The sequence below is a fragment of the Heterocephalus glaber genome, unplaced genomic scaffold (genome assembly GCF_053883595.1).
Source record: "Heterocephalus glaber isolate CG9 unplaced genomic scaffold, H.glaber_assembly_v1.0 deba00001688, whole genome shotgun sequence".
In the NCBI taxonomy this organism is placed as follows: domain Eukaryota; kingdom Metazoa; phylum Chordata; class Mammalia; order Rodentia; family Bathyergidae; genus Heterocephalus; species Heterocephalus glaber.
In genome coordinates this window covers 7,851,443-7,864,290 of record NW_028258413.1, presented here as the reverse complement: position 1 = coordinate 7,864,290, position 12,848 = coordinate 7,851,443, and the positions used below count along the sequence as shown (strand labels likewise).

The window sequence follows — 12,848 nt, the reverse complement described above, 5'->3', positions numbered from 1 at the left end:
GATTTCTGGCATTATTTATGCCTGCTAATACACAGAATTTTTAAAAAAATAAACAAGCCAGTCTGTGGCTACATGCAGTGCACCTACTTTCCGCTGCACCCAGGTGAGTTGCTCTCATGGTCCTCTCCATTTGGAGACTCTACACTTTCGACAGGAAGAAGGAGGGTGCACGGCGCTTCACGTGTGCCCCCAAAATTCATGTCCACCTGGACACTGAAAATGTGACTTCATTTGGAAACAGGGTCTTTGCAGATATGCTCAGTCAAGTGAGGTCACAGCAGGCCCTGACCGGAGTCCTTCTAAGAAGGACAAGGCCCTGTGATGATGGGGAGCGGGGAAGCTATAACCCAGGGAATGCCAGGGATTGCCAGCAACGAGAAGTAGAGTGGAAAGAAAAGGATTCCTCCCTGGAGTCTTCCGACAACATGGCTCTGCTGGTGCCTCGGATTTGACGTCCAGCCCCCAGAACTGGGAGAGAACAAGCTCTTCTTGTTTTAAGCTTCTCAATCTTTATAATTCGCTTTGACAGGCCTAAGAAGCTACCATGGAAGGAGATACACTTCACAACTGCTGCAAATGCTCAGTACGGAAACACTCCTTAAATATTCTAAATAATAAGAATGATTTTGTGCATTAAGAATTGCTTGGGAGCCAGGCGTGGTGGTGCATGTGTGTAATCCCAGCACTTGGGAGGCTGAGGCAGGAGGATTGCTATGAGGTTGAGGCCAGCCTGGGTTACATAATGAGTTCAAGGCCAGGTTCAATTACATAGTGAGATCCTGTCTAAAAAAAAAAATCTAGCTAATAGAGTACTAGAGAATATATAGGGAACATTTGGGAGGCTTAAAAAATAAGTTATGATAAAGAGAGATATCAATGAATTGGTTTCCTATTTTTTTCAGAAAAGCAAACCATAATTGGCACTCCAAATTTGTGTGTGTGTGTGTGTGTGTGTGTGTGTGTGTGTGTGTGTGTGTGGTACCAGGGATTGAACTCAGGACCTTGCACTTGCAAGGCAGTCGCAGAGCCACTGAGCTAAATCCCCAGCCCGGTCATTCCAAAATACTTATTATCCCATTAGTGCACATTACCTAGTTGGTTAAGCATAATCAATTAGCAGGATAAAACTCAAACCTGGGTTAACTGGGCAGAAACGGCAAAAGCAGTGACCATTCAGAACTCTTCTTCCATCATCGTAGACTGGTCTCTCTCCTCCCATTTACACACAAAGCATTCTCTTTTATTAAAAAATCTAACTGGCTTCCCAAACTAATGAAGTGGACTTTCCCAGACTCACAGTCGAAGGTTCTCTCCTGCAATGATTTGTTGGCAGGATGTCTGACATCATGACTTTAATTTTTAAAGCACCTGCTGATTTTCCCATGACCTCCTTTCATGCTTAAACCATTGCTCCAAAGTCACTTTTGTTAGTCCTTTTCCTGTTGCTAAACAAAATCCCTGAAGCTGGGTAATTTATCAAGAACAGAGGTTTATTGGGGCCAGGGATGTAGCTCAGTGGTGCTGTGCCTGCCTCCAAGAGCAAGGTCCTGAGTTCGATCCCTGGTACCGCAAAAAAGAACAGAGGTTTATTTAGCTCAGGTTTCTGGAGGCTGGGGAGGCTCAGAGCACACACTTGTGTCCAGTCACTCACAGAGCACCTGTGTGGACCTCACTGCCATGTTACCACTCGGCAGCGACGTCCTCGTGTTATGTGTAGGTCTAGAACGTGTGTCCAGAGGTGGAGCTCTGGGAAGGTGCCTGGATCACAGGGTGCTGTGTTCACCCGCAGACCCATCCACCCATGAGTTCATGGCCAACTGTGTTGTGAAGGGGCAGGGCTGGGCGGATGGGGCTTAGAGGGTGCATTCTTGTCCTGCTCCTCCCTTCTTCTGCTTCCTGACTGCCAGGACGCATCTCCACCCGGCTGTTGCTACCCTGAAGCCAGCCAAACATGAACTAAACCCACTGAAACTGAGAGCCCAAATAACCTCTCCTCTGTTAAGCTGCAGATTGTGTCCCAGTGACAGGAGAGTGACTATGATGCTCTGTGATGCCACAGAGGGGGACAGAGCAAGTGAGAGAGCAAGCTTGAGACTCTTCTTTCCTCCTTCTTCTCCCCCTTCTCTTCTTTCTTTTTTTCAGAGCTGGGGATCAAACCCAGGGCCTCACACATGCTAGGCAAACCACTGAGCCGCAATCCCAGCTCCCCTCTCCTTCTTACAACACCACTAACGCCGTCATGGGCCACCCTACAACCTCATCACTCCCTGTGGGCCCCCTCCAAACAGCTCCAACACAGAACCCTGGGGATTAACTTTCCAAGTTGGGAATTCTGGGGAACAAACATTCAAACCATGGCACTCTCCTTTCAATACTAAAAAGAATTTCAGCCATCAAAGTATTCCTCCATGTTCACGAGGAAATGCAGTCAGTCCCTTCTCGTCTCTACAGAGCTGCCTTTTTTAGGATCCATACATTTCTGCCGCAGGAGCTGCACCCAATCCCCAAGGCCTTTGTCTTCGTTAAATGAGCTGCTGTCTTGTGACATGGTAAAGAAAAAAATAAAATACATGTGGAAGAGAAGCAAGCAAGATATATTTCAATGACATATTTCAAAAACAGGAGTATTTTGGGGTTGGAGATGTACCGCAGTGGTAGAACAATTGCCTAGTTTGTGTGAGGACCTGGCTTTGATCTCCTGCACACACAAAAGAAATATTCCTGCATGAACCAAGGCCAGGTTACAATAAAGCCATCCAGAAACAAGAATAACATGGGTGAGATAAGGAGGTGCTAGTGATGAGGAGACAGTGTGTACAGTCCCATCTGACACACTGCCCAGTGTCAGTGAACAGGTGAGTAAGGGTGAGTCTCAGCTGATACCTAGGAAAGCAGCTGAGCATTGTTTACACAGCTGAACGCCGGTGAGAGCAGGTGTGCTCCCAGGGGTCTATCAGTCATGGTCACAGCAGCATTACATGGAAGAGCCAAGCTGGAAATGGTCCAAGTGTCATGAGTGGACTAATCAGACAATGGAATATTATACTACAGTGGAAACATGCAAACCACCACTACTCACAACATACCAAAATGCCACGGACATGATGGTCCCGTGCACAGAAAACTTGAACACAGGTGACAATAAACCAGTGTGCGACATAAGGATACTGGATGTGGGGGAGGAGGTGGGCGGTGACAGGGCGGCCCACTGGGGGAACTTCCAAGGAGCCAGTGTCTACTTCTTGATTGGGAGGACAATTATACAAGTTCATTTTCTGATAATCCATTAAGCTTCTCACTTATATTCTGTTTATCTTCTGTATGTGTCTTACATTTCACAATCAATAAAGCATAAAAAGAAATCCCAGTCTGGCACATTAGCCCTAGAGAAGAGCTAGAAAGAAGTAAGACTAAGGGACTCCAGCCAGGAAGCAGATATAGATGGCAGGGATGTGGATGACTGCTGGCTGAAACTCGGGCAAATCTGAAATCATCAAAAAAGACTTGGCAGTTTAGGATTGACGAGCAATTAAAACTCCCTGGAAGAACCACGCTGGATGGAAAAAAGGATGAATTTGATATCATCTCTCTCTCACCAAATTTGGCATGGACCTATACTTTTTATTTTAATTTTGAAAGCACGCAATGATTCTGAAACTTACAATGAGCCCAAATTCTTACATTATTCAAGTTTCCAGTATTGGGCAATTTTAGATGTATGGGGAGGACTAAAAGATCATTCAATCTAATCACCTCTAGTCAAATGAACAAATAAGCAAAAACATTATTTCAAAGTTCCCACTGCAAGAACATTTCAGAATGTTCCTCAGTGACTCACTCTAGTATCAACAACCTTGCCTAGGGCAGAATCTCTCCTCTTCTGGCCTCCTGGGCCTTCTTTAAAATCTGGGTGGGAGCCTCTATGACCCTACTACTCTTCACTCTGCATGCCAGTAAAACCAGCATCATGTTAGGGCCGGGGATCTAGTTCAGTGGCACTGGGCCTGCCTCACAAGCGCAAGGTCCTGAATTCAATCCATGGTACCAAAAAGAAAAAGAAAAAAACAGCATCATGTGGATGACATCAAACTCTGTCACCAACACGAGCAGTAGCCTGGCCCCCTTGGACCATGACTGTAGCAGCCACTGAATCCCCAGATGGCTGAGCACTGTGAGATGAATCCCAAAGAAACAATTCCCTAGGAGGCCCTTCTCAAGCAGAAGTCCCAGGAGCTCTCCCCACACAGGGAAGCTTTTACGCTTTTGCACCACTGAGCTTGCAATGGGTGAGGTCTTGCTGATTTCTGGGACGTCCTTGAGCCATCTTCTTGTCCCTGTGCAAAGGACTTAGTTTCTTTTTAATGCTACCAACCTCTTCTGCAACTTCAGCTCTCTTGTCCCAACTTTCCGTCTCTTTCTTTTCTGGCCAAAACAAGATTTTCAAAATTTTCTGCTCTGCTTTTTGTACCTGATTCTCACTATAAAACTGACTAAAAGCAGTCAGAAGTACTCGTGCCATCCCCTGAACACTAGGTTGCCTTGAAATTTCCTCCACCAGATCAATGAGTTCATAGCCCTTAAACTCAGCCTTCAGCAGTCTCAAGACAGGAGCAAAATGTGACAAGTTCTTTGCCAGAATGTAAAATTCATTGCCTCTAGTCCAATTCCCAAGAGCGCCCTCTTTCTCAGCTGAAACCTCATGAGTCTGATTTATTGTGTCTCATTATTTCAGAGGGTTCAGTTCATGGTTGGCTGGATCCAAGACAGAAACAGCCTGGTGGAAAGTGTAGGAAAGTTGCTCAACCCATGGCAGCCAGGAAGCAGAGAGAGAGAAGGGAGGAGTTGATGACAACAATGCACCCTTCCAAGTCACACCCCAGTGACCCATCTCCTTCAACCAGGCCCCACCTCTCACAGAGGTCAGCCATGAACACATAAATGGATGGACCCACTGATAAGTACAGCAATCCCATGCTCCAATCACCTCCCAAAAGCCCCACCTCTGAACACAGGAGACTTTTGGCGGACATTGTATATTGAAACCATAGCACCATTCTTCCAATCCAAACTACACAACCTTTGTTAAACACCAATGTCATTCATCCCTTCGAAAAGCCCACTGTCTCAGGATGGAAATACTTCCTGGCTTAGTATAGCAGATGCAGGTATTTGGGGAAAAGAAGACGAATGGCAAAAGAAATAAGTAGAAGTTAACATTTTTGGTTCTGGGAATTAGGAAATAGGAATAGGAAGAGGTGAGCAAAGGAACCTGTTTTTTCATATGAGCCTTCTAGTAATGTGTGAGCTTTAAAATTACACATATGTATTACTTGGATATAAGCAAGTACAATTGAAAGCACAAAAGCTGGGGGTGTGGCTCAGTGGTAGGGTGCTTGCTTAGCAAGGAGCCCCTGAGTTCAGCTCCCAGCACCATGAAAAGAACAGAAAAGAAAAAGTACTGAAGGAGAATATCTATTGACAAAATGATATGTAAAGTCTGACTCAGTTAAAAATACAGTACACACACACATTGTCTTAGTCACTTTTCTTGTTCCTGAAACAAAATACCCAACACCCAAAGTTAAAGGGGGAAAGGTTTATTGAGCTCAGTTTGTAGAGGTTTCAGTCCATAGTCAGCTGGCTCAAAGGCAGGGTGGCATGGCAGAGGGGCATCACAGAGGAGAAATAGTTCATGGCAGCAGAAGACAGCAAAAGCAAGCAACCAAAGGACCTTAACAGTGCCTTTCTGCCCCTTTTCTCTTATCCCAGCTACTTAGGGCGAGCAGCACTCAAACCCTTAATCCTAGTGCCCTTGAGCCTAGCATCGCACCATGAATCAATCCCAGCATCACACATTCTAGATCCAGCTGCCTCTGAAAAAATCTCACTTATGACCATATGGGGCTCCGGGAGGACATATAAAGGCAAGCCATAAAACACACACACACACTCACACACTCACACACAAAGCTTTTAAATGCTGCTACTCTGACTAGTAGAGTCATACGTTTTATGGCTTCTTTTCCTTCAAAGATCTGTACTGCCATTTTAACAAGAAATATAATTTTTTTCACAAAATATTCAAAGTATTACTTACCTTAGCAGATTTTTCAATACGTAAGCCTCCGTCCAGTTCAAAAAGAACTGTCATGTTGTACCCAGTCTGGTCTCCATGTCCATGAGGCCACCAAGTTTCCACAGTAATATTCTTTGAAAAAATGAGATTAGCCACTCAAAATAATGCAGTATATTTTCAGAAATGCAGTATGACTCAGAGCATTGTATCAGTTTCTCATATTATCAAGAACAGAAAGCTCCACATTTTAAAACAGCACAAATCTCCCTACCTGTACTAGCCAAAATCACACCAATCCCCTGATATTATCCTGAAATCAACATGCCCAGAGCTTGGCCCAGACTCTTACACCAAAGAGGAATGCACTGAACAGAATAAGAGGGATTTGCAGAAAAGCAAATTCCCAAGCTTGCTTATTCTAAATCCTTAACACTTAAAATAGGACTTTAAGGCTGACTCTTCTTTCCAGCCAAACTAGAAATGATAAGGAGTTCTTACTCTATCAGGGCAGGACTGAATGCTATTTCTCCCCCCGCACCACCACCACGACCAGCTTTCTCAGTTCACAATTATCAACCAAAGAAATAGAAGAGGAAGTCAGGGGTTAGGGGATAGGGTTAGGGTTAGGGTTAAATGTTAAGGCTTAGGGGTTAGGGCCAGGACTAGGGTTAGGGAAAAAAGGGAGTAAAACCCACTCCCCTCCACCCATAAAAGCTCCTGAGTTTGGAATCATGACCCACACGTAGAGGATGCACCTCCCATGAGACCTGTCCCGGAGCACCAACGTCACCCTGTCTTTAGTGGCCCTGCTGGGGCTGAGGCTGAGTTCCAGACTGCAGCACAAGTCCACAGCCACCACGCAGTGCTCCTGGGATGGGTGGAGTTCCTGATAAAGACAGGACCCCTCCTGCTTCTTATCCTGCTTTTGCTGTTTTAATCAGTGCCCTAGAAAACCCACAGCTCAGCAAGGAGAAGTTAGCAACTTCAGAGGTCACTGCTCCGTGAGTCACCCCAACAGGCAACTGCTCACTGAGCAGGACCTGTCCAAGTCATTCTCTGGACTGTCACCCCCTCCCCATCTGGAGGCAGACATTTCTTTTACATCTCTCCAGGAAATTCATGCAATGGCACCAATACTCAAAATAATTGAAGAATAGCAAAAATAATCACTGCACTTAAATATAATCCATAGAATGTACACTGGATTTAGGATACTGCAACTACAACAGAAAAAACAGATTACCAATCTCTCAAGAGGAAAGGTTTCCAAATTAATCACATTTCCTCCATTTTCTGACTTTTAACATTTGGGGAAATCATATGGGGTGTGGTGATACAGACCTGTAATCCCACCACTTGGGAGGCTGGGGCAGGAGGATCACCGTGAGTTCAAGGCCAGCCTCAGCTACATAGTAAGTTCAAGGCCAGCCTGAACTACACAGTGAAACTGTATCAACCCTCACTAAGAAATTGGGAAAGTCATTCCTGGCTCACAGTCCCACAAAGCTATCTGAGAGGGTAAAAACAGAGGAGAAAATGAAACGGAGAAAGTAGCTTTTCTTTCATACCCAGTCCCTTCTTTCTACACATTTCTGCTGAACAGCTGTTACTTTCCTCCTGTGTCTCAGGAAATCCCGGCGCTCACCTTGTTAATTTTCACAGAGAGCTCAACAATCCTCTCCCCAGGCTGGAGTTCAAGGCTGTACATCTGCTGTGTGTGCAGTTTAGGGATGACCACGACCACCTGACCACCGACTGGCTTTGAGCTGACAACGTCAAAAGCAGATTCTATTTCAACACTCCACACCTGGGCAGTGCTATCTAAGCACAAAGAGAAAAAGAAAAATTATCCCTGCAGTCCTCAGGATTCAGTGGAGATAAGGCCAAAGCCCCTTTTAAACCAGTGAGCACTCCACAATACAAAGTCCATGGAAATCTCCTTTTAATTCAGAAAGGTTAAGCGTTTCATTCTAAACAATAATCAAATTACCTATTTCATATAGACTTGCACATGGGAAAGTAAAGAGTTAAGTTCACAAAGTCTCAGTTAACCAGTAATTTCCCTGATATTACAAGGCTCTTGCTTTTAATTGCTAACTAACTTCTGGCAGGGTCACTGTTGGTGAATCAAGCTGAGCGCTTGTTTTGTGAAAGGCCAGTTTCCTGAATTTCCAGACGGTACCACTGGGCCTGCTTTTCTAACCCAAACTGTGTGTCTTGATGACACGACCGTGCAGTTTGAAATACGAGGCACAGACAGACAAGAACAATACCATCACCACAACTGTAGATGATGTTGCAAATGAGGAACATTTGCAAGAGCAAGAAATGGGTTAAAGAACGAGCTAGCATCTTATTTCCGGTGTGTGGCCTATGGGTTCTTGTTGCTCCTCGTTAGCCATGTCCAGACTCCTAAATGACCTTCCAGGGTAGAAAGTGTCAAACTTTTTTCTTTCTGGAAGTAAAAAATCGGAGGCTGCACCACACGGAGCGCAAGGCACAGCTTCATGGCAGCAAGGCCCAGGTGGCTTTAGCCAGATGTCCTCCTTGCCCGCTCCCCTCACCCTGGGCTGCAGCTGTGTTATCTTCTCCTAAGTGTGGTAAGAGAAGGCCGAAAGCACAGTGTTTCCACAGAACGCACTTACCGTGCGTTTTAACTGTCTCCACAACCTCCTGAAATGTTCATAAAACTAAGCGATCGTCCCTCCCTAAGCAACGGATGCCCACTGTGAACAACTCACAAGACAATTGATGAAGGAACGGATCTCTCTCTCTCTCTCTCTCTCTCTTTCTCTCTCTGTCTCTCCCCCAACACCCAGGGCCTGCATTTTGCATGGATTATTTGCTTATCAATATCCTCATCTTTGGGGCTGTGGCCCCAACCCCACTTCCCCTCCCCACACCTCAGACCCCAAGTCCAGCCCAGGTCCCCCACCCCCTCCACAGAGGGACTCAAAAAGCACCAGCAGACACTGCCGGGTCCAGCCCAGGAAAGAGCCCCTGAGCTCCCCTTTCCTAACAACTGGACACAGGAATCCCACAGCTACCACTGCCATCAGCAGCCTGATTAGAACATCTCGAGGCTAAGGTGACTCCTCCAGCAAGCCATGGGGTCCGGGCTCTGAAGAAAACCATCCACACTAAGGCTCTGATACCTCTGACCACCCCATGGGTCTCAGGAGCTTCAGTGGCAGCTACTTTTTTCCTTTGATCTCAGTATTATTTTCAAACACAATGTTTTTATTATTTGTCACCTTAAGCATTAAGAATATATTAAAGTTGAAGCTGGAGTACAGCTCAGTGGTGCAGTATTTGCCTAGCACGTGTGAATCTGAGTTTGATCCTCAGGACTGCAAAAAGAGAGAGGAGAGAAGAGAGAAACAGAGAGGGAAAGGAAGGAAGGGGGAAGGAAAGAAAGAAGGAAGGAAGGAAGGGAGGAAAAAAGAAAAGGAATTATGTGAAAATCATTTAGGAAGCTGATGTTGGGGCAAATCAAACAAACGACCACAGAATTTGAAAAATACAATCATTTAAAAACCACTATTATAAGGACTGAAAACACAGGGTAGATAAATGTGTGTACACACAAATATAAATAATTAAATATGAAGTAAAATAATTCAGAAAAATCTCAAGTTAAACATTAAAGCTGAGCAGTTCTCTTTCTGCCACACTATGCACAACTAAGTTGAGGACACATGATTCGTCATTTGATCTTCAGGAGGAAATGCACTAATTTTAAATTAAGAACTGAACATTTGAGAAAGCAAAAAAGATGATCTCTTTGGAAACTCCACGGGGAGGAAGCAGAAAGTGCCTCACAGAGTGTCTCAGTTATTTTTCTCACTGCTGAGATAAAACACTCAACACCCAAAGTTGAAGTAGGAAAGGTTCACTTGGCTCACAGTTTGTAGAGGTTTCAGTCCATAATTGGCTGGCTTTAGGGCAGAGACACAGCAGACAGCATTGCAGAGGAGAAACGGTTCACGGAGAGCAGAAGGTAGCAATGCAAGCAAGGGACCTTAGCAGTTTTTTTCTGCCCCTTTTATATCTATCGAGCCCCCTGCGGCAGGCTGAGCAATGGCCGCATGCACGTCACTTCTGGTCTATGGCCACCCGCACCCGGTCTGTGTCAAAGTAGCCCAGGGTGAGCAAAAAAAAAAAAAGAGTTCAATAAATATCTGTCCAGACCCTAAGGCACTGACTGATGTCTGTGCGATTTCTGAGGTTTCATTTAAATGCTCCTTGACAGCAAGTAGCTACTACACTGCTGAAAAAGCAGTATTCTTCACTTTGCAAGACTTGGTGCCTTCTCGACTTCCTGTTCATTTGTGCCTCACAAACACCTTGGTCACGGAGACAACAGGAAGAAGAGAAAGTCGGAGCCCGGATGGGCACAGGCCAAGGACTGTCACCCACAAGCCACATGCCCCATCCTTTCAAAACAGATTACTTTGGCTGGGGATTTAGCTCAGTGGCACCGCGCCTGGCTCACAAACACAAGGTCCTAAGTTCGATCCCCAGTACAAAAATAAACAGTTCCGGTGCCTGCCTTGCAAGCGCAAGGTCCCGAGTTCGATCCCTGATACCCCCCCCCCAAAAAAAGAAAGAAAGAAACAGATCACTTAGCCCAGGAAGGTTTGGAAATACCTTCCTGCTCCCCCATCTTCCCCCCACCCCGCCCTCTCTCCCTTTTCTTTAATACTCTAAAGTTATCTACCTACTTACCTGCTTTACATTGTGAATTTTCATGACAGACCACAGTCTATATCCATTGCTTCTCTGCAAAATACATCTGTTCTTTCAAATTATGAACCCATTCTTTCACCAAGGTGGAGACTCAGAAAGAAAAGCCAGAGGCACCAGGCTCAGCTCACCGTAGACAGGGGAGAAAGTGAAGTGGCTCAGACAGCAAACGTTGTAGGCTTCGATGCTGACGTCTCTCCAGATGCCCTGGGTGGGGAAGGACGGGCCCCAGTCCCAGCTGAAGGAACACTGCTCCTGCCATGTGAGCGGGAGAAGATGGCACTGACCTCGCTGGTGCGCACAGTGTGACACTCACCTTCCAAGTGTCACACGTACACATCAGTTTGCTAAAGCTGCCATAACAAAACACCACAGCCGGCAGCTTCGCCAAACCAAACTCCTCCTCTGGGCTCCAGAGGCCAGGTGTCCAAGATTACTGTGTGGCCTCTTCCACATCCCTGCTTGGCCTGCAGCGCCCTTCTTGCTATGTCCCGTGCCCGAGCATCCCTGGGGTCTCTCTGTTGTCCAAAGCAACACCGGTCATCCGAGATCCGACCCATCCTAACCTCCTCAACTGACCCAATCTACTCCTTAAAGATTATCGCCAAATATGGGCATATTCTGGAGCTCGGATTAGGAGTTCAATGTAGGAATTGTGAGGACATAATTCAGCCCATAAGAGTATGTGTGTGTTCACACCGTGGACAGCCCTCTGGTGGCCCACAATTATCCCCCTCGAGTGTTCATGCCCCTGTGCAGTCCCCTCCCTTGAGGGCATGGATCTAGACAGTCACTTCCAGCCACTAGAACAGTGGTGTTGAACCTATGGCACACGTGTTATTTGTTTTTCTTTTAAGACAAAGGATGTTAATAGATGAGTTGTTTTTTATAAACTAAAACCTCAGTATTCAGATTTAATTACAGTGTTGGCGCTTTGTGATAACTAAGTGGGCTTGGGGTTGCAGTTTGGGGCCTCGTCTCTAAAAGGTTCACCATCACTGCACTAGAACATAATAACGGAGGTGAAGTTGCTTTCAAAATCCAGTGGAGGGCCGGGGATTTACCTCAGTGGTTCTGCCGCCTACCTCGCAAGCACAAGGTCCCGAGTTTGAACCTCAGTACCCCCCAAAAAAAAGTCCAGTGAAAAAGCAAGAGGATGCTCCCAAGCACGAGTAAGGGGGAGCTGAAAAACTGAGGACCCCATCTAGGTAGGACCGAGAAGGTTGCAAAGACATGGGGGACTTATATCTACGTGGAAGGAGTGGAAGGGTCAAAGGATTGGTGAAGGAGAGGTACATTTCTTCCTAAAAACTAAATAATCAAGACCTACATGGCAGCGCATACCGTAATCCCAGCTACTCAGGGGGCTGAGGCAGGAGGATCCCAAGTTAGAGGTCAGCCTGGGCAGCTTAGTGAGACCCTGCTTCCAAAAGAGTAAAAAGGACCAGGGTACTGATTAGTACCAGGGCGTTTGCTTAGCTCTAGTACTGAGCTCTGGTAATTAGCTCTGAACTGAGGCAAAGCTCTCAGTTCAATCCCCACCCGCACAGCAGGAGAAAATCCTAGTGCCACCTGGAATACTAACACAATCAATCATACACTAAGATAAATCCACATCCTCTAGACTGGAAAACAACTCCAAGGAAAACAACTACCTATGTGATTCTCTTTATCTTTCTGTTAAGATGTTATGAGAATCTAGCAGTCACCTGAGACTGCCTGGTCACAAGAATAACTAACACATTCTCACAGCTGGTGACAAGTGTCATAAATCCATTATGTTAAAAATTAATCTGTAAAGTCACATGACCACTCACAAATTTTTCTTCTTTTTCTGATGCCATATAAGTCCTGAAACATGCTTCAGGAAGAAGATCTAAAAAGATGAAGCTTCTCTACAAAAAGTCAGATAATCTTTTGGTTCTTCTTTCAATTTTTTTTTTGAGACAGGGTCTCACTACATATTTCAAGCTGGTGCCATTCCTCCTGCCTCAGCCTCCCAGTGCTGGGATTATAGGACTGTGCC

The 12,848-nt window shown here is 45.7% G+C and overlaps 1 protein-coding gene across 2 annotated transcripts in view; it reads right to left on the bottom strand.

Moving 5' to 3' along the window:
* Manba (mannosidase beta) overlaps positions 1 to 12,848 on the bottom strand; it is an 83,590-nt gene that overhangs the window by 52,960 nt on the left and 17,782 nt on the right. For both annotated transcript variants that reach the window (XM_087198730.1, XM_004866302.3), the window contains exons 5-7: positions 10,954 to 11,077; positions 7,722 to 7,897; positions 6,098 to 6,208 (exon numbers count right to left, since the gene is read on the bottom strand). In XM_087198730.1, the coding sequence (XP_087054856.1) occupies positions 6,098 to 6,208; positions 7,722 to 7,897; positions 10,954 to 11,077 (411 nt within the window). The remainder of the gene's footprint in view (positions 1 to 6,097; positions 6,209 to 7,721; positions 7,898 to 10,953; positions 11,078 to 12,848) is intronic.